We start from the raw sequence: 21,566 nt of genomic DNA on the forward strand, positions 1-21,566 counted from the left end.
TGGGCTTCTATCACTGTGCTAAGTTCCTAGGGTGACATGCTTCAGCAACATACCAATTCAAAGCACCTTTTCCATTATAAATTGGGACTCTGGCCCAGATGAGGGTCCTTCCCAGACCCCAGTCTTGGACAGTGCCCAGGCTCAAGGATCCTGCCCGCTCCTTCAGCACAAAACCAGTTCAGGTCTAAACAGATGACCCTCAGCCACCATTCCTGAGGAACCAACCAGGCTCTTTCCTTCCAAGGATTGGAGTAGAGGGCTCTTCAGAGACACTAGGCATCCCCATATCGCTCTTCCCACACCAGCAGGGTGTGGAAGAGAAAGAGTCAGGGGGAGTGCTGCCCACCACCCCACACACCCCATTCATCTTCCCTGTAAAATGCTGCCCTGGTTCACAAACACCACTAAAACATACTAAAAGGTCCAAAGAATTGCAGTGACGCAAGCTTCTGCAGACTGCCAACATACAAAAACAAAGATTTATTCATATCTATTAATGCCCTAGGGCAGGGCTTGCAGAATGAAAAAGTATGCCCTGCTCAGCTGTAAAGCCTGTTATACTGCCCAGAAATGAAGAGTCTGTCCTGTTCCTCAAGGCTGGCTTCTCCCTCCTTAGATGTATATGCAGGAAGAAAAGACATTTTCTTCCAATAGCAGTCATGGTTTGGTTCTTAGCTTCCGGTCTAGCAGTAACCCCTCCTCTTCCACATGCGCAAAACACAGAAGAAAATGCACTTATCTCCTCAAACCATAAGAAGAGGAACACTGTTTAAAATAACGTCTACACCAATATTCACCAATAAAAGTTCATTCATTAGCTCCTCTACCACCTGCTTCTTCCTAGACACACACTATACAACGTTTGGTTTCCACTGAATCCTACTTGTCAAGATTAGCATGTTTTTGGTAAATACACAAACATCAGATTAACTAACATTTTCAGCTTTCTCTTATGTTTCTTTCTTAATGATAAATGCTTTCTAGTAAAAGTTTCACAAATACTTTTTTTCTTGTGTCTGTGGAAAAGTTACTCATCTCTGAGACCCAAATCATCCCAGACTGGCAAGTGATTCTGTCATTTATTAAAATTTTTATCTCCTAAGAGGCATGACTTTTTTTTTTTTTAATCTCTCCACTCTAATCATCAGCATCAGCAAGTGACAGTTAAGGGGTCATTTTCCACAAAGAAACTGTGTCTATCCACCTGCCCCAACAGCCATCCTAGTTCAGGCACTGACTCACTGACTCTCACATGGCTGGCTCACAAGGAGGATGAGGCAAACTCAGATCCAGGAAAGGGAAGGGAATTGACTTAGGACCACACAGCACAGCTGGTCAAGGCAGAGCCACCCTGGAACCCATTCAGGCTACAAAAAAAGCAACTTTTTAATGCTTAGGAAAACAACTTTACTTAAAATAGTAATTTGCCAACATGAACTAAATCAACAAAATGCACAGAGAACACCCAATTCAAGTCTGTTTACCCCAAACCTGCTCCCCCAGTGGTTGCAGGGATCCCAACTAAGCAAGAGCAACAACTAGGATTTCTCAAGTGCACGTACAAAGGCACATACTGCTTTGCGGGGTCCTGTTTGGTTCACTTGTGCACACTCAGCAGCCAATACAGTATCTTATTACAGTAATAATAAGATACATCCATTACTGAGTCATACAGTAGACTCTCAGTAAATATTTGTTGAATAAATGCTCCTAAAACATGTATAAATCAGATTTTTCTAAAAAAAAAAAAAAAAAGTACATTTCCAGAGACTTAAAACACCTATGAGTAAATAAAACACCATCATTTCAGATTTTTTCCCATTTGTCACTAAAACAGTTAACTTTAAGTTTCTTGGCAGACAGGATTTTTTTAAAAGACATATTCAAGGAATGTTTGCTTCTTAAAATAACTCTGTGATTTTTTTATGATAAAAATACTTAAATATAAATAATTTCTACAAATTTGTATTTATTTGTATCATTAAATTTAGACTTCACCGACTTAGAACTTGTATGAGTTGTATTACTTGACTTTACAAGTTTATCTTTAAACTACAAAAAAATACAAATAATATAAACAAGAAATGTTATGGAATATTTATCTGCTTCAGAAAATGAGCTATTTTAACCATTTTAAAGTACTTACTTAGGTACGAACATCTGGCATTAGAGGTAGAAGCAAGATATTAAGGCTGATGTTTTAGTGAATCTGAAATCAATCCTCCTATCATTAGAAGCTCTTAATGTTTTGGTGTTTACATGACACTTAGGAAAGCAATCAAAATTGTGTGCAATTTTTGCCCAAAGATTATTAAGTTCAGGTTCATTTCTTTTGGGTTCAGTGTTTCAAGAGAACAAATTAAATATTTTTTAACTGACCCCATCTGATTTCAAATAAATCAGTCAATGAATACAGTTTTTCTTCCCACATTAATCAGAAATACTGCCAACATTTTTTCAACAGGTCTTTCCTAGTATTTATGACAGAAAGTCCATTTTAAAGGGCAACTTGAGTTCACCTGGTTCAGACTAAAGGCCCTTTATCATCTATCCAGCTTGCTATTTTCAAAATAGCACACATTATTCTTAACAAATAGTGCCTAAGTATGTGCTTCACTTCCTTTTTTTGTTTTTTTTAATCTTTCTGCTTCGTGGTCCTCAAGTAAAAAAAGAGTACAAGAGGTTTACAAAATTAGAGAACTTTTTTTACTTCTCCAAACTTAATACAAATAGATGTGCCAATACAAAAATCTGTCTCATGTTTCATTTTAGTGAGCTGATTGTATCATAGCCTTGTTTCACTTACTAACATTTTACAGAGCTCATTCTGCCACTTCAGTACTTTTTATATAGCTATTTCACCTCACTTTTCATTGAACAATGTCACAAAGATACAGTAATTTAAGTTCATAGATTGCCTCTTAAGATATCTTACCAGTAGCTAATATTTTTATTTCATTTTCTTAAACAGATCATTGAACTGCTAAAGACAAAAGAATTTTTTCCTCTCTCTAAATACTTTTGACATCTATCATCATCATCCTTACTCACTTTTTTTTTTTTTTTTGAGATGGAGTCTCCCTCTGTAGCCTAGGCTAGAGTGCAGTGGCGTGAACTCAGCTCACTGCATCCTTGGCCCCCCAGGTGCAGGTTCAAGCAATTCTCCTGCCTCAGCCTCCCGAGTAGCTGAGATTATAGGCATGCACCACCATGCCCAGCTAATTTTTGTATTTTTAGCAGAGACGGGGTTTCACCATGTTGCCCAGGCTGGTCTTGAACTCCTGACCTCGTGATCCACCGGCCTCGGCCTCCCAAAGTCCTAGGATTACAGGCGTGAGCCACCACACCCAGCCTGATTGGCTTTTTAAAATTCACTCCTATTTTGTGCTATTTCTCCAAGATTAGCCACTAATTCATTCTCTCTTTTTCCTTTTGGTAGGAGGAAGATTGGGACACACAAAAGAAAGGCCTGAGAGGGGGCAGAGCAGGAAGATACCCGACCTCTGTGACAGGTTTGGCTCTTCCACACACAGTAGCATTGCCCAGACTACTGTTAGGCTGAGAGACTCAAAGAAGTACTACAATGACTCAACTATCTCAGATTTCTAAACATCATAGATTTTATGTTGCTCAGTTTTTAAAGTATACTCTGTTGGGTACAGGAACCACAAGTGATGCTATAACCAGATGACAAATGTTAATGAAGCTGACTACTCCAAGAAATTACTAACACTAACTGACATTGACTGGGCACTTACAAGGTACCAGGCAATAAACCAGCATGTTATACTGATGGCAGCAGCAGCCCGTCTGGAGCAATCACTGCCATGAGGTGGGCTGCAGTAGGGGAGGGGCAGCAGGGGCTGCACACTCCACGGAGCTTGGAACAGGCAGGAGCCCCACCCCATTCTGAGCTGTGGGGCAGGAGTCTCGCCCTTCCAGGCACAGCTGCAGCCGCCCAGCTATGGCTGCGGACCCAGGCATCCCTGCACTCTCAAGGACTAAGAAGGCCCCCTGCCCCCACAGCCTCAAAAGTGACTGCTCCCACTTCCTGGCATCTCCCCACTCCTGGTGCTTTGTCCATTATCAGAGTAAAGTTGAGGCTGAGCCCAGGCACTGTCGTGACCTGACCAGGTGTGCACATGCTTGGGGCAACGCTGACACACCAGCCCCCTGCCACCTCAGCCCCCTTCAAACTTTGGGTACCAACAAGCATGAGGGTGAAGCCGACGGGGGCTGAGAGCAGCTTGGCGCAGACCTGCAGGTGCCCCTTGGCACGAACAACCTGAGCGCCGTGGGCACCATGGATGGCAGGTTGATGGCATCAGGAAGCAGGCTTCTGGGCAGAAAGGGGTGGGTCCCCGGTAAATCCCCAACTTCAAGCCTGGAATGGCCTGAGGCCTGGAGGCTGGGCTGCCAGTTCCAGGGACTAGAGTGAGAACTTATGGTGCTTTTTCCAGGCCAGCTCATGGCCGCCCATGGACCAATCAGCACACGCTTTCTCCCCTCTGAAGCCCATTAAAAACCTCAGACTCTGCCAGACTCAGGCAGAGGACAGGACAACCTGCCTGCAGATAGGAGCTACTCACTCCAGATCTCCTCTCCACCGAGGGCTGCACAGATGTCGGGAGGACCTGCCTGCAGAAAAGAGCTACCCACTTTGGGTCTGCTGAGAGCTGTTCTGCCACTCAATGAAGCTCCTCTACACCTTGCTCACCCTCCAGTTGTCTGCATACCTCATTCTTCCTGGATGCGGGACAGGAACTCAGGATCTGCCAAATGGCAGGACTAAAAGAGCTGTAATACAAACAGGGCTGAAACACACCCCTTGCCACTTGCTACATTGTGGGCGGTGAAGAGAGAAGAGCTGCAGCCCTTTGAGAAGCCTAGACCTATGGGCTCCTTGAGCCAGGGCTGTGACACCCTCTTTGGTGTTCTGTGGTTCCTGGTGTCTCCAAGCTTCCGGGCGCCACCTTGTTCCCCTCATCCAGGTGCAGGTGCCTGCAGTGGAAGCCACGTGCAGTACATCTGGTCCAGCTGCAGCCTCGCACAGAGCTGGTGCCTGTACTGGCGCCTGTGCTGGCACCTGGAGCTACTTGCCCCACTGCAGCAGCCAGCGTGCCTGGCTGCGTGCAGTGATTAGAGCGGGTGCTCGCTCACCCACACACTGCGCGCCGCTCCGTGCCTAACTCGCACTTGGCAGGTGTGGGATCCAGGCTGGTAGCGCGAGCTGAGTGCAGCCTGCCTGGCCAAGTAGGTGGAAGGAGCCCAGCAGACACAGGCAATACTCAGGCAGAAGGTGCCACCAGCTACAGAAGTTTCCGGCTGGCAAAGCAACACCCCAAGAATCCCATGAAAAGTACTCCCAGTATTGGACGTATCCACTGTAACCAAGGCAAAAGTGGAGGCGTGAGTCCAAGTATACTTTCGTTTAACTGAATTTCAAGTGCCACATTTTCGATTAAATATTTACATGCAAAATTACTATAGTAACAATACTTATCTAATTCAAAAGTTCAGGACTATTAAAATTGGTCCAAAAGTTATATTCCTGCATTATTGGTGGTGGCTAAAAGTTAAAACACATAAGCATAAGTGTACATAAATCAACAGGAGGCTGAAGGAACATATTATAAAATATCCATGGATTAGAAAATTACACAGCCATTAAAAAAGAAAGCAGATGCTTTATAAATGTGTTAATATGAAAAGATCTCGAGGATATACTGAGTGAAAAAGTGGCTAATATAAATGTACACTTGTATTTAAGGAAAAAATACATCATCATCATCGTCATCATCATAATTTGGTTAACAAACAGAAGAAACTTAAGTTACCTCTGGAAAGTCAAATGTGGACTACTAGTGGGGGATGGAAGCTAGGGGTGATAAACTGGGACAGAAATCTTCACTTTTTGTTTTATATTTTTTCAATACTTCTTTCAAAACCATGCGAATATACTGCTTTTAAAATTATTAAATAAATTGTTTTTGACTGTCCTTGAGTTGATCTGTATTTGTTGATACGGAAGGATCAGGTGAAGGGACCCTTAGTACCCCTGAACTCCTAGAACACTCCTAGCGCATTCTCTGCCTCTCTGTCTCACTCCTTTCCCTGGAAGAAGGAGTGCCTGATCTAAGTGCTGAGAGACTGAACTGAGCAGAGAGCCCGAAATGAACAGAGAGCCCAACCCCTCTGAACTCCCTTTCAGATCTGCCTGCCAGTGGAGCAAGCTGAAAGAGTATGAACACTTCCACTGTCACAGTGCAGGGTGTGAAGGGGTCAGCAGGTATGCTGGCTTGTGCTTATCTAGTTGTGACAGTGATTCAGGTGAAATGCTGAAAGTCCTGTGCATTCTTGCTGCACATCTAAGTTGTGTTTTCCAAAAACACTGTTACTTCAGTCTCCATCTTACACCTAATTTTCAATTGATTCTGAACCAATTTAGAGAAGGTGGGGACAGTCCTAAATCTCAACAGCCCCCAAAAGGCACCATTAAATGAAAAAGAAAAACACACTATAACATGTACAGTATGATATCACCAATGCTAAATTAAAAACCATGACTATAAACATATACGCATGCATACAAATGTGAGAAGGGATCCTGCACCCTCTCATTCCCTCCTTCGCTCACCTTCTTGTTCTGCCATGCCCTTCTCTAAAGAGATACCTGCCATTTCGCCCAGCAAGCTCTCTGGTCTGTTGGGGAGGTCAGCATGCAGCTCTGCCTTGCCCAGCTCTCCAAGCATACCACGGCCTGACCTGAGGGTCTGCACAGGCTGCAGGCTATGACCTGTACAGTGCCTAAGATGATACAATACCACCTATGGAGAAAGCTCTTGTGAACAGACATTTAGATACCTCCTCCTTCTAGGTGTTGTGGAAGAGTAGCTCCACGCTGGCGTGGCTGCAAAACACTTTATAGATGTAGGAGGTGGTGTCATAAAGGAAGATTACAGAGGAAATGCTGGTGCTGTACTGTTTAATTTTGGCAAAGAAAAGTCTGAAGTCAAAAAAGGTGATTGAACTGCAGTTCATTTGTGAACAAATTCTTAATCCAGAAATAGAAGTTCGAAGCTTTGGATGACACTGAAAGAGGTTCAGGAGGTTTGGGTTCCACTGGAAAGAATTAAAACTTATGCTAAGAATAGAAAATGAGAAATCATACCTTTTTCTTAAAGAGTTTTTGCTTTGAAAAAAAAGTCTGAAAGAACCAATGTTAAACCGTGTGCTGGCAGAAAGTGACAGCTGTCACTTTTCACTCTATTTAGTCGTCTAAAGAGACGTCTAAATAGTCGTCTAAAAGACGACTGTCACTTTTCACTCTATTTACTTTTGTGCTATTCAAAATTCCCCAACAAGCACTGCTATGGCCTGAATGTTTGTGTCCCTCCAAAATTTACATGCTGAAAGCTAATCCCCAGTCTGCTGGTATTAAGAGGTAGAGTTGGGAGGCAATTAGGTCAGGAAGGTAGAGCCCTCATTAATGGAATTAGTGCCCTTATAAAAGAGGCCTGAGGGAGCTGCCTGCCCCTTCTGCCATGTTAAGATGCAGTGAGCAAGAGGCACCATCAGTGAGGAACAGACCCTCACCAGACACAGGATCTGCTGGTGCCTTCACCTTAAACTACCCAGTCTCCAGAACCATGAACAATAAAGTTCTATTGTTTATAAACTACCCAGTTTAAGGTATTTTTGTTATAGCAGCCCAGACTAAGACAAATTTCAATTCGTCTATTACTATGGCCATTTTCAAAAACTTTAAAATGTGTTTTAATAATTTTTGCTGGGAGTTTAGTAACTATAGATCACATGCAAGTTTCTGGACTTTATGATTACTAACAGTTGAGAGAAGTGGTTCTCAAAGTGTGGTCTCCAGACCAGCTCCATCAACATCACATAGGAGCAAACTCTGGGGCCCCACCCCAAGTCTACAGAACCAGAAACTCTGGGGTGGAAACTAACATCTGTACTTTAAACAAGGCCTTCCCGCAGGTGATTATAATGCCAGCTAAACTCTGAGAACCACAGGGTTAGAGGATAACTTATACTAATCAAGCTTCAAATTTCTGATTCCTAAATCTTCAGTAACTATGAACAGATACATACACACACGTGCATGCACACACACACACATACACATCATATTAAATCATTTTTCAGCTCAATTTCTCAAATATTTGTGGAATACCTTTCAAATTGCATTACTGTAGCACCTTTTTAGTATAAATAAAATACTGCAGTAGAGAAAAAAATGGTATCCTGAAACTATAAGAGAATCTCGAGCCTCTTTAAAGGCATTAAAAAGTGCTTCCAGAAGAGATTTCCTACTGGGAAGAAGCTATAACATGGCTGCCTTCATTGCTCCCTGAAAAACAACCTCAGCCAAGGAACAATTTGTTAATGGACTACATTATGACAACATAGCACATTCATAGCTAGTATTTCTCTTTCCTAATATTAAGAAGTTATTTAAAATTAAGTAGTGTTAGCATTTACAGATACCTGTTTGGTGATCGTCTTGGCCAATGTCTTCTGTTAGGTTCTGAAAGAAATATGTTCGTTATTACGAAGAAATCACATACCGTTAGCATTTTCATAAACAACTGATATCCTAATATCTAGAATCTAAATTTTTATCAAATACATTTATACAAAATGACTACTTCAAACAGTTGGTAATTCTGTCTTTAAAAGAACGACTTACCAGCTTATTAAGGGTGTGGTAGATCTTATGAATATTTGCCAGTGTTGAGAGATGAGAGTTCAGCTGAAAATCTTGAAAAGAAAAAGGAAAAATGTCAGCGTCATTTATTTCCAATACTGTAAAAAAACAAACTCAGAAAATAAACAAATGTTTTGATATAATTAAATACTATCTCAATTAATCTGACACTAAAGTTTTTTAAAAACATGCAATTAGTGACCTACCTCCTAGAAATAGTCTGACAATAAAGTTAAATTCCCAACCAAATGTTAAAAGTTCATGAAATTTTCATGTGAATTCTAAGGTAAAACAAAAAGTACTTCAGTAGTTGTAAAATCCTGCCAGCAGTGAACTTGAACTTAATAGAAAGATAAGTCTCAAATGAAATGTTCACTTTACCCTCTCTTCCCTAGAATTACTGGTACAATTAAGAAAGCTCATGGCAAGAAAATGATAGAAAAGCATCTCAACATTAGTATTTATTTTTTCTTTTCCTTTTTTTTGAGACAGGATCTCACTATGTTGCCCAGGCTGAAGTGCAGTGGTGCAATCATGGTTCACAGCAGCCTCAGCCTCCCAGGCTCAAGTGATCTGCCTGAGCCTGCATGGTAGCTGGGACTACTAGTGTGCACCATCATGCACAGTTAATTTTTCTTTTTTTTTTTTTCTTGTAGAGACAGGGTCTTTCTATGTTTCCCAGGCTGGTCTTGAACTCCTGGGTTCAAGTGATCCTCCTGCCTCAGCCTCCCAAAATGTTGGGATTAAAGGTGTGGGCCACCACGCGCAGCCTCAACTTCAAGTAAAGTATGTTTGCATATATATTAGGCAATAAAAACGTAAGCTGAAAGTTTATTAATAATTTCATATATAAGCACCACTGGAAGTATTTTCATAAAGTATCAGGATTTACATTAGTTCCTTCTTTCCTATTAAAGGTTAGTATGAAAATGACCATGAAAAGATATTGTAACTCTCCAAGTTATACCATTCTGACAAAAAGAAAGAAAGAAAAAAAGCTCCCTTTACTGAAACATTTTATTTAGGACACGTATCAGATCCAAAAAACAGATCCAAAGAGCAGGTGCTACAATATCAGGTGTCTGTGCTTGGGCTGGATCCTCTGGGCTGCTACTCTGAACCCTGAAAACAAGCTGGCCTCCCTATTCACAGAAAGCTTTACTTTCTCTTCTAAAGCTTGTTGGGCATCCAGTTCTGAGTAGGTCTGCAGGGCAGAGGGGCTGGCAGAAGCAGAGCCCCTAACATTCACATGCAGTGTCAGGAACAGCAGGCCATACCTGTATACATACATGTGCACGTGCACTGTTCACAGTCATAGCCATCTAGAATGGTCCCAAAAACCAGCATTTTGTGCTGAGAGACAGCCAGAGCAGGGCCTCAAGCTCTAAATGGCCCTCCAATACAGACATGCTTGAATTCCTTAGCATCTGAATAGCCTAGCCATGCTTAAGGTAAATGATGACATAATGTGGCTCAGAATCTGGATTTTTCATCTAAATACGACTGCACAGAGGTTTAGAAAAGTATGTGTATTATATACTTATTTATTTACATTTATATTTATTAAACGTGAACAGGGGTAGAAGCTAGAAGCAACAGCCCTCTCGCCAGCAAGAGGCCTCTCAGGACCAGCAAGAAGTGCTGAGGAGCTTGAACATCCAATTCTTGCACCTCCACCCCATCCACTACCAAGCCATAGCCCCCTTTTTGTACTCTCTCAGATTAAATATAGGAAGACAAATGATACATTCCATTATCACCTTAAAATATGAAGTTAAACTCTTGGGCCCCCAAAAAAACAAAAAGCAAAAACTGAGAAAACTTTAGGCTCTTGATTCTCTTTTCACTGAGGGCAAGGGAGGGCAGAGAAAAAGGGGCTTGCCAAAAGCCATTCCAGCAATGAGGTCTCTTCTAACTCTCCAGGCTGTGCTTTTGTCATTTCACCACCCTGCTGTTAATTAAACTCCCAAAATTCCCATAAGAGAATCTAAATAAACCAAAACTGTTATATCTTTCTCCCTCCTTTATATAAATATGGAAGAAGTAGAAAAGACAAGAAACACAAGTTATCCTCAATCTGGAATTCCAGGACTTTTGTGAGTTGGGCCCAACTCATACTCCAAACATCTTTCACCACTCTACTCCACAAAACCCTTCCTTCCAACCCCACATTCTGCCCACTGCCCTTCCTACACCCAACAGAATTCAAATGTGTGCATACACTTGCACACACACGCACACACACATACACACAAAACCACTCTATTCCTGTCAAAAATCCACTTTGCTTCACGACCTGACTCTGGAGTCTAACAGCTGGTTCAAATCTCAGGTCTACCAATTTTCTCTTTGTAAAGTGAGGATAAAAAATTCTCCTTCATAATGTTGTTGTATGGTTGAAAATATTATCAGACACCTATTACAATGCCTAGGTATGTCAGGTACCCATTACAATACCTGGAACATAGTAAGTGCTCAATAAAAGACATCAGTTCCGACTATATTTACTTATACCATTCTCCATACCACACAGCTGTCTAAAATAGTCTCTAACTTTTCCTAGATTCAATTCTCACCTTACATCAATGATCCCAAGGTCAGAGCTTCCTCTGTAATTGAGGCAGGTGGCCTGGTACATCTTTTAGCCTATGATGGTGATATAGTTTGGATATGTCCCCACCTAAGTCTTATGTTTAATTGTAATTCTCAGTGCCGGAGGTGGGGCCTGGTGAGAGGTGTTTGGATCATGGGGGCGGATCCCCCATGGCTTAGTGCTGTCTTTGAGACAGTGAGTGAGTTTTTATGGGGTTCAGTCATTTAAAAGTGTGTGGCACCACCTCTCACCCTTTCTCTCTCTCTCTCCTGCTTTCGCCATGTAACGTGCCTGCTCCCCATTCACCTTCCTCCACGATTGTAAGCCTCTCTAGAAGCCAAGCAGATGCCAGCAACATACTTCCTGTAAAGCCTGCAGAACCGTGAGTCAATTAAACTCTTTTCTTTTATAAATTACCCAGTCTCAGGTATTTCTTTATAGCAATGCAAGAATGGCACTGCTACTCATATACCAGCAACTGATGTTCATAATGTTGACTGCAGATAATCACAACACACAGGAAAAAAAATACAGATATTATGTTTAAAATCAGGTTCCACATATGAAGTTTTACTTTACTAAAGGCAACAAGAGTAAACAGGTTCATTTCACAAATACATAATATATGTCAGCAATTATCCATTTCTATATCCAATCCCTATTGCTACCACATCATCATCACTTCAACCAAAAAAAAGAAAAAAGAAAAAGGAAGAAATGAAACCAGTAACGTGGATAATTTTTCTATCATCTCATCAACATAAGGAGAAGTTAAGACACAAATTCAGGAGAAAAAAAGACAAAAATGTTATTAAAAGATAGATTCACAAAGGTTAACACACATTGGATTTACAGTTCATCTGTTCAATGCTCATGGCAAGTAATAGCCCTTGAAATCTACAGTAGATTTCACCTCCTTAAGGCATAGATGTTAAGGGTAAATATCAAATGCTTTACCGAGAATGTATTCTGGAAAGCACTAACTGATTGATAAAAATCTCCTTCTGCTCCTATTTCAATTCCAAAGGACAAATGCTAGGTTTTGACTGCATTCCATGATCAGACGGCTCTCCAAAGTAAAACAGTGCTAAGTCTGACTCTCCTGTGTGACATGGCAACTCTACAGTCTGTATTAAAACCAGCAATCAGCTCTACAAAGGCACAGCCTGCTTGATAAATAGCTTGCCTAGATTATCTTCTGGATTTTCTTAAAACTACCAACAACTGCTGATTGGGCATAAACTTGTCTGGGTTTTTTTTTTTTTTTTTTTTTTTTTGCTTGTTTTAACTACCATTTGCTGTGACCTACACAAAAGAAAAAAAAACGAATGCCACTGAGGGGGTCAAAGTCCATTCCCCCAAACTACTCTAGGTAAGAGAACTACACAATATAGGTGGGGACATAAACATTAATAAAACAATTATTGGTAAGTTCAGACAATGACAGTCTATCAAAAGAAACAAAAATTATCAGTCCTAACAGTTTACTCTCATAAGAGGGTTAGAAACAGAATTTAAATACATAAAAAGCAAAAACTTCCCTTTATACCATAAATAGTCACTTGCAAAATATAACTGGGACAAGATCGCAATTATAATGGCAACAAAAAGGAACAATACATATAGGAATAAACTCCAATATGTATGATTTTATTGTTCAGAATGAACAATTAAAGTTTATTGAAAGATATACATGTAGAGAGATATTTCTGGAATAGAAAGACCCAGCGTTGTAAAGCAATCACTTCTCCCTTCACTAAACCACAAATTAATGCAATCAAAATTCCTATTCTGCTGGCTCCCCAGTTCTCCACCCCAAAAAGAGGTGGGGAAAAGAAGGAAGTCAGGCAAGCTTGGGAGATTGATTCTAAAGTTCATCTGGAGAAATAAACATGTTAGGCCTGCCAAGAAATTGTTGAAAAAGAAGAATGAGGATGAACTTGCCCTATGAGATATCAATACACAGTATAAAGCAGAGCCTGGTAAACTCTGTGTGAAGAGCCAGATTGTAAATATTTCCGGATTTCTGGCCCATTACAGTCTCTGTTGCAACTACACTGCCATAGTAGCTCAAAAGCAGCCAGAAACAATACATAAGTATGGCTGCTTTCCAATAAAGCTTTATTTATAAAAACCAGGTGGTAGGGCTGGATTTGGCCCATGGGCCATTGTTTGCCAAGACCTGGTAAAAAGGTACAGTAATTAAAATGTTATACTATGTGTGCAAGAAGAAAAATCAATGACAGAGAGCTGATAAACATGTATGTACAAATACACATACAGAACATATAATTAAATGGCATTTCAAACTCAGTGGAGAAGACATAAGAATTCAGTAAACAGAGGGGCAACTGGTCAGCATGTAGAACAAATGAAAATTAATTCCACCTCACCCAACAGTTACAGATGGAAGGGGAAGCTGTTCAAAGCAAAAGAAAACTTATCATGGGCTCAGGGCCTTGTACACTCTGCATCTACTAATCTCTCCAATCTCATCTTCTACCCATCTTCCCCTTGTTCATTCTACTCAGCCACAATGAGCTTCCTACTGCTCCATTAACACTCCAAGAACACTTCCACCTCAGGGCCTTTGCACGTGCTGTTCTCCTTACCTTGAGCCCTCTTACCCCTAATAATAACATGGTTGCTCTCATACTTCATCAGGTTTCCATTTTAATATCACCTTTGATGGATATGTTAATTAGCCTGATTTGATCACTCCACAATTATGCATGTACCAAAACATCACATTGTACTCCATAAATATATACAATTATTTGTCAATTAAGGATAAAATTCTTAAAAATCACCTCCTTACATAACCCTGCCAGACCAACAGAGCCCCATCTTCACTCTATCATCTTACCATGCTTTGCTTTTCTTTACAGCATTAATACCATCTGACATTATATCATATATTTGTCATCATCCTCTCCCATTAGAATGTAAGCTCCACAAGGGCCAAGACTTAAATCTTGCCCATTGCTGTATCCCATAATATTCATACCTAGAACAGTATCTGGCACATATTAGGTGCTCAATAAATATTCAACAAATGAATAAATGCAGATACAAAGGCACCAAAGGCTTAAATTCAACACATTCAGGGCACTTCAAGTGATCTTCAAATGTGAGAAGTGTCATGGTAAGAGGAGACTGAACAGGAAGGCAAAGATCAGAAAATGAAGAACTTGTGAATCCTGCTTGAGTGTTTAATCTCCTAAGGATCTGTACTTCAAACAGGGGCACCAGAGACCATGCAAACGTAATGACAGGAATGGCACATTCCAGCAGCATCAATTCTAATCAGCAATAATATGACAGTCTTACATGAAAACAAACATAATCCCCACATCACGCTGTGCTCCCAGGACCCTAAAACAACTTATTTCACCAAACTCTGTACAGGAAAACATTGGTGGGAAGTCTGAGAAGCACTCCTGTGAGAGTCTTGGTGCCATGGAGGTGTTCTGATCAGGAGAGTTATTTAACAAGATCACTCTAGGACAAGTGTGCAGCAAAGATCATGGGTGATCTGAATCTAGAGTGGCCATTTATGGAGATGACTAGAAGTGACTGAGGTGGGAAAGCATTAGGGCCGTTAAGTTAGACACTGGCTGTAAAAGTGGAGAGGAGAGATTCTGAGTACACTGGAGTTGTAGAAAATAGACATTTAGTTCACACAAATTCAACTCTTCTTATTTGGTAAAAAAAATAAAAAGGAAGAAGCAAGATGAAAAGAAATTTCAGTTGTCTCACTAACTGCCCACCCCCCCCCACTTCTACTTAATGAGCACGAGACATGACACATGAATAGTCACTCCGTTGGTCTCAGTTTCCACATGCCAATCAGATTTTGTGCATCTCACAATACGGTATGAGTCGAGTATTTAAAGTGATGTATTTTCATAAAACATGGTCCCTAAACTGAAGTTGAAGATGAGGCCAGATGCTTCAATTGGTGCTCAAATAAACAGGCAGAGATCTATTCCAGTGCTGGAGGAAGGAATGGGCTGTGCTGGGTTCTTCTGAGACAGCTTCCAAAGGGGAATCTTCTGCAAGTGTTTCCAATGGTATTTTTAACACCAATGATCTTCACCTTACATAGGGACTTTAGAACCAACCTCTATATAAAATGTGATTGCAGTGTAAGGAAAAACTAACAGGATTGCACGTGAGAGATGAGAGTGAGTGAGGCACTCAATGGTTCATGTTCTGTTGTCCAATTCTCATTTTATTAGCTTGAGTGGAGTCAGAGAGCTAGCTATGGCCATGCTGGGCAAAACTCTTATCTTCTAACTCCCAATCCAAGGCTACTTCTTCCATTCTAAATTATGTCCAATAAAAGCAAAAATATTAATCTATCTTTATACTCTGTAATAGGAAAAAAGCAGCAGCATTTCCTAACCAAAGCTGTCAATAAGCAAGCACACACTTAAAGTAATTTAATATTAAAGAAAAAAATTTTAAAACTGGCTGAATCTAAAACAATTCACCATTTTTCCCCCAGGGAAATAATGGTACAGAAAAGATTTAACACCAGTGTTAACTTTCTATTTTTAAGCACAATTCACTCTTCTGGTCACTAAAGCATCATCAAAGTGTTTTATTATTAAACTACAGCTGAACAATTCTCTCAGGTATAAAAGTTTTAAACAGTATTATGCTCTTAATAAATGCTTTTCGATGACGATGAAAATGATGAAATAAACCTGTAAAGGCGGCAGAAGGAAAGGGCAAAATAGTGACCATGTTATTGAAAAAAAGCAAAACAAAATTGGACAAAATTAAAGGTTAGCATCTAACCTTGGCACTCATCTAAATGTCTCTGGAACAGAGCAAGAACACGATTGAGGTACAGGGATCTGCCTCTCTAACTGGGATTCACCAGGGAATGCTTAAGGGTGTTTCAAGCCATGGGTCACATGGCTCAGCCTCCTGAAAAGTCAATTTTACCACGTGATATGGCAAAAGAAAACAAAAATTGTTAAAGCCAAGGCTGCACTGTGGTTGGGAGCCACTGTTTCGATTTGCCTTGTTTCCCTCCTTCTAGAAACACATGCCGTCTTTCCCATGGGTTTCAGATAGACTAGGGATGGGAATGTCAACGATGTGGAGCAGAGACCCATTCCAACCCACAAAGGATGCGTAACAACCTTTTACTTGAATCACTGAGATGTTGTATTGGCTATTGCAGCATAAAAGAAAAACAATTCTAGTCCTCACAAGGCTCTACGCGATCTGACCTAAGTCATCCCATTCCATTATCCTTGCCTACTCCATTCTAGCCACACAATTCGTGAATATTCAAGTGAATTCCTACCTCAAGGCCTTTACATTTACTGTGCTCCTCAGCCTCCATGACCCTTGATGTTCACAGGCCCAACAGCTATCTTTCCTGAAATATCTATTTAAATGTCACCTCATCAGAGATGTCTCATCTAACTTCTTTATGCAAAACAGTACCTCCATTTCCCAGTGGATTTAGACTTTTTTCGTAGCACTTACCACTTCCTGATATTAACAGCTTTGTTGAAATATAATTCACATAGCATGCAATTCACTCATTATAGTGTAAAATTCAATGGTTTCAGTATATTCAGAGTTGTGCAAACATCACCACAATCTAATAATAAAACATTTTTTATTAGCAGTCATTCTCCATTTCTCCCTTCACCCCTCTTCAGCCCTAGGCAACCACTAATCTACTTTCTGTCTCTATAGATTTGCCTATTCTAGACATTTTATATCAGTGGAGTCATACAACAGGAGGTCTTTCATGATCCTGACATTATATTAAATATTTATTTATGTCTTTGTCACTCTTCCTAGAGCCCAAGTTCCATGAGGATAGGGACTTCCTTTTGCTTTATTCACTACTCGATCCCAATATCTTTTGGAGTATCCCTTATCAGAAATGCTTGGGACCAGAGCATTTCAGATTTCAGATTTCTTCAGGTTTTGTTGTTTGTATTATACTCACCAGTTGAGCATTCCTAATCCAAAAATCTGAAACGCTACAATGAACATTTCCTCTAAGTGTCATATCAGCACTCAAAAAGTTTCAGATTTTGGAGCATTTTGGGTTTCAGATTTTCAGATAAAGGACATCTGACCTGTACCTACAACAGCACAAACCTAGCACAAGGCAGGTCCCAATAAATAGGAGAATAAATGCTTTAAAAATAGTTACTAAATTTAGCAACATGGAGGTTACTCCATGACCTCAATGACTGCAATGACAGAACTGAGACCAGAACAAAGTGGGCTGACGATCGTATGAGTGATGAAGAAATACAGACTATGTCAAGCAAAGACAACTTGTTCAGTAAGTTGGCTATAAAGGGGAGACTAGAAATGCATGCGGGTTTGAAGGAGTGCTGAGTTTGGGTTTTACAACGGCAGGACTTGAGCATGCTTAAAATGCTGCTATTAGTTTTGCTTAGTATCCTGGAGGGTTACAGTAGCCAGAATGTGAAGAGGCAGGTCAGATCACAAGTCAGTGAAGATCTAATATGCACTCAAAGATCACAGTACATACGTTTTTAAAAAGTACAAAATGCAATTTTAAGTAAAAAAGATCCCCTTAAAAATGAGGTACATCTCAAATAACCTGAAATATAAAATGTACCATAAAGTAAAATCTATGTCAAAACCATACAAAAGTAATGTTTTAAATGATTTACAATACCAATTTACAACTCTGTATGCTAACTGATAGTCACTAGCTATATGACATGGCACAGGTCTCAGTGTCATTTGTAAAAACAAATATATTCACATTTGAGGCTAAATTATTAAAACACAAAGATCTGAAATGTTTTCTATACTGTAAATCTAGGAAAAACCAAAACCTAGGTTTATGGGTCAGTTTCATACTACATGTCCTTCATGGCTACAAGTAGGAATTTCTTTTTCTACAAAATGGATAATCACAGTGCCTGCCTCATAAGGATATCGTGAGGATTAAATGAGTTAATGCTGCACCGTGCTTCAAACAGTGCGTGGCACAGGGGAAGCACTACCAAGAGTTGGCTATTATGTCATAGGCGAGCAGGAAGGGTCTGCACGATCTGCCCAGTGCAGTGCCCATGGGGGACCTACTGCATCTTTTGAGCCCCATCTCCACAGCCCAAAATAAACCCAGCTTCCTAATTAAGCTATTAATATTTAAATGAAACCATTGGCTACACAGTGGAATCACCTAAGAAGATTGAAAAACATCAAATACCAGGGCCCCAATCCAGATCAATTAAATAAAAATGGGTGTGGGGCACCATGTAATTCTCAAGCAGCCCAGGTGATTCTAACATGCAACCAGAGAAGTAGATTCTATCCCCGACTCTCAACTCAATCCCTGGCCTGACAGCAGCCAATCCACTCCTGGAACAACCTCAGCACCGCTAGACAGGAATCTAACTCATTCACCATACCCTATCAGCACACGATGAAAAGGCCAAGGTCCAGGAAAAAGACTGCAGAGCCGAAAAGCAGGGTAAAAACCAAAAGAATTGAAAGTAGCAGGTGAGGAAGGTGTTAACTAACTTCATTCTCCTCATCAATAAATATTTGCTATTTACTAGGCACAAAAGCCAAAAGCCAAGGCAATTGATAAGGGAACGGGTCATTCAAAGTGACTCAGCATTTTCACTGAACACAGATCCAAAGTTAAAGCTATCCAAGCATATTGCTGCCGGCTTTTTCTTCCTCTTGCAGGACTCAAAAAAGGGGCTGGGAGAAGAAACCATCCGCCCAAGGGAGGCAGCATCCGTCCATCGCCCACCACACTGCCTGTGCCTGCTGGTGCTATCCCAAGGGACTCAGTCACTTCAGGACACCCGGTCTGGCTGCACTCCCAATGTGACATGGTACAAAGGGCCCTAGCTTCATTCTCCTCACCCCATCTACCCACTGAAGGTGAGCACAAATAATCTGTGCTACCTACTGAAGAACACAGAATCACTGGGTAGTTCACAGTAAAAATCCTTTCATCTCACTAATGTTGAATGAGCCCAGATTTTGGTTAAAGAATGTCAATCAGCTCTGATAACATAAAGCCCTGGGTTGGAATCAGAGCTCCAACTGAGTCCTAACTGACTGCCCCTGTACATGCTTCCAAACTTCACTGTGCCCGTGTCCTCATCCATAAAGCCGAAATAACAGAACCCTCTTTGCGAGGCTACTGTGGGGATTATTAAATGAGATGGTGCGTGTCAAGCACTTAGCACAGTGCTGGTCCATATTATGTGCCAATCAACGTTAATTGTTTTCATCCCTATTATTATTAGAATGTAGAAGACACTGAGACAGACTGAACCTAGAACTACAAAAAGACAGGGCAGAAGAGATCACAAGGTGATGGTGTTTAAAACTACTAATTCACTAGCTATTGGACTTACATGTACAACTATCCCATTTCCTGTTTAATTAATAATTAAGAAGTGATCTGTGGTTTAATTTTGGGAATTGCATATGTAGGACAAGACATTAAACTTACCCTAACCTACAGGAAAAAAAAGAAAAATAATTTCAAAAATGTTATGTAAAAATGATGTTAGTAGTTGTTTTCTAGTTTTGCTGCAATGTCGTTGAGATCTCCTATATTTAAAAATAACAAGTCTATTTAAATAAAATCTAAGAAGACTAAAAATGACTACTTCATTAGTTAAGAGTATGCAAATACTTTGCCACAATTCTTCAGTTTCCCACTTAAAATCAGTTTTTAAATGCCTACTCTCATTGTAAGCAAACCAGCAAAAATGAGAGGGGATGAAGGAGAATGGGAAAGAAGAGACTCAGAAATCCCAGATCCTGATCCTGCTGAGACTCATTCCAAGAAGAAAAGAACCAAGAGATAAGCCATCAACTGGCTCTGTCATCATCATTCACAGGCCAGTGACAAAAGAAAAAAAAAAGAATTCCAATATACATGCAGTGTTCCAATCAGGGTTCAATGAAAAGCACAAACAAAACGTTAAGAATGATTTCAGTGGCAGTAGAGGGTTACCAAGACCATGGAGTCAGAATGTTTGAATTAGAATCTCAATTCACCACTTATAAGCTGTGTGACCTTGAGAAGGTGAGTTAACCTTTCTACACCTCAGCTTCCTCATCTGTGAAATGGAGATAATAACAGTCCCTAACTTATTGATGGTTGCTGTGAGGATTAAATGAGTTAATGCAGGCAAAGCAGTTGAAGCAAATCCAAGTTCATCACTGAATTCGTGTTACTCCCTCCCCATTCCCCTTTGCTCCTCCTCCCTCCCTGTGCCCCACCTCAGACTTCTCTTTCCTTCTCTCAGTTCCTTTCCACTCATACACTCTCCCTGGTGCCTCTTGAGTTCTTCCCACCGACCCCCACCCCACCCCTGCCACCAGCTCCTGCCTAGCCCTGCACCTCACCTTCCCCTCCACTCTAGCCTACCAAACACCCACTCTCCTGCCACAGTTCTCTGTCCCCACCATGCCATGTTGTCGCTGGGCATGGAAAGCTCCCACCTGACCCCATGCGCCACCTGCACATGCACACAGATCCTGTTCTTCACATAATCCAACTTCAAAAGCTAAAACTCACATGACAACTGCTAACCATTCCCCACGTTCTCAAAGCCCCCCTGGGCATCCATCTAACCTAGCAGGCATCATCGTCCCATGCATCCATTCCTTCTGTCTCCACACTGAACTCACTGAAGGAAGCTCCTGAAGCCCCAGTCTCCCCCACACAGTCCTGCCTGTGACAGCAGCACCTGGCAGCAAAAATCCCCTTGAATGTTTGCTGAATGGCTGAGTGAGGGAATGCCTCATTTGGTTCTGTTCTTTCTTATAACCTTTTCTTCTCAAGAGTTATTTTTTAAAGCCTACCTAGGAGACTGTCATCACACAGTAATTGTAAGCATCAAACACATTTTATGTGTTTCATCTCATTTAATCCTTTGGACCACTTATGATTTTGCCTCCTACTTTCTTCCCTCTGCCCTCCCCCACAACTCTACTCTAAGCACCCCAGCCTCTGCTGTTCCTCAAATACAGGCCTGCTCCCCACTCTGAGCTTCTGCATTTGTGTTCTCTCTGCCTGGAATGGCCCCTCACCTCCATCAGGGCTTAGCTTAAAACCTCCTTAGTGAAGTCTTTCCTGGCTCCGCTATTTAAAATTACAACACCCTCCACCCCACCTCATGCCCACACACAGGGGTGCCTGCATGCACCCCTTCCCTGCTCTGTTTTTCTCTACAGAACCTATCACCA

The 21,566-nt window shown here is 41.0% G+C and overlaps 1 protein-coding gene and 1 pseudogene across 12 annotated transcripts in view; one reads left to right on the forward strand and one right to left on the reverse strand.

Annotated features, from left to right (window-relative positions):
- The window catches only part of DCUN1D4 (defective in cullin neddylation 1 domain containing 4), a 119,816-nt gene that overhangs the window by 44,363 nt on the left and 53,887 nt on the right, over positions 1-21,566 (reverse strand). For 11 of the 12 annotated variants that reach the window (XR_008524542.2, XM_054554022.2, XM_054554020.2 and 8 more), the window contains 2 exons: positions 8,711-8,781; positions 8,509-8,548 (listed from right to left, as the gene is read on the reverse strand). Coding sequence is in view for 5 of the 12 variants with exons in the window: in XM_054554020.2 (XP_054409995.1) it covers positions 8,509-8,548; positions 8,711-8,781 (111 nt within the window). In the remaining 7 variants the exon portion in view is untranslated. Of the gene's footprint in view, positions 1-8,508; positions 8,549-8,710; positions 8,782-10,488; positions 19,953-21,566 lie in introns of those variants that run through there. The other variant, XM_054554024.2, reaches the window with a different exon arrangement.
- Positions 6,637-7,136, forward strand: LOC103890426 (deoxyuridine 5'-triphosphate nucleotidohydrolase, mitochondrial-like; annotated as a pseudogene).

Source organism: Pongo abelii, chromosome 3, assembly GCF_028885655.2.
Source record: "Pongo abelii isolate AG06213 chromosome 3, NHGRI_mPonAbe1-v2.0_pri, whole genome shotgun sequence".
Classification (NCBI taxonomy): domain Eukaryota; kingdom Metazoa; phylum Chordata; class Mammalia; order Primates; family Hominidae; genus Pongo; species Pongo abelii.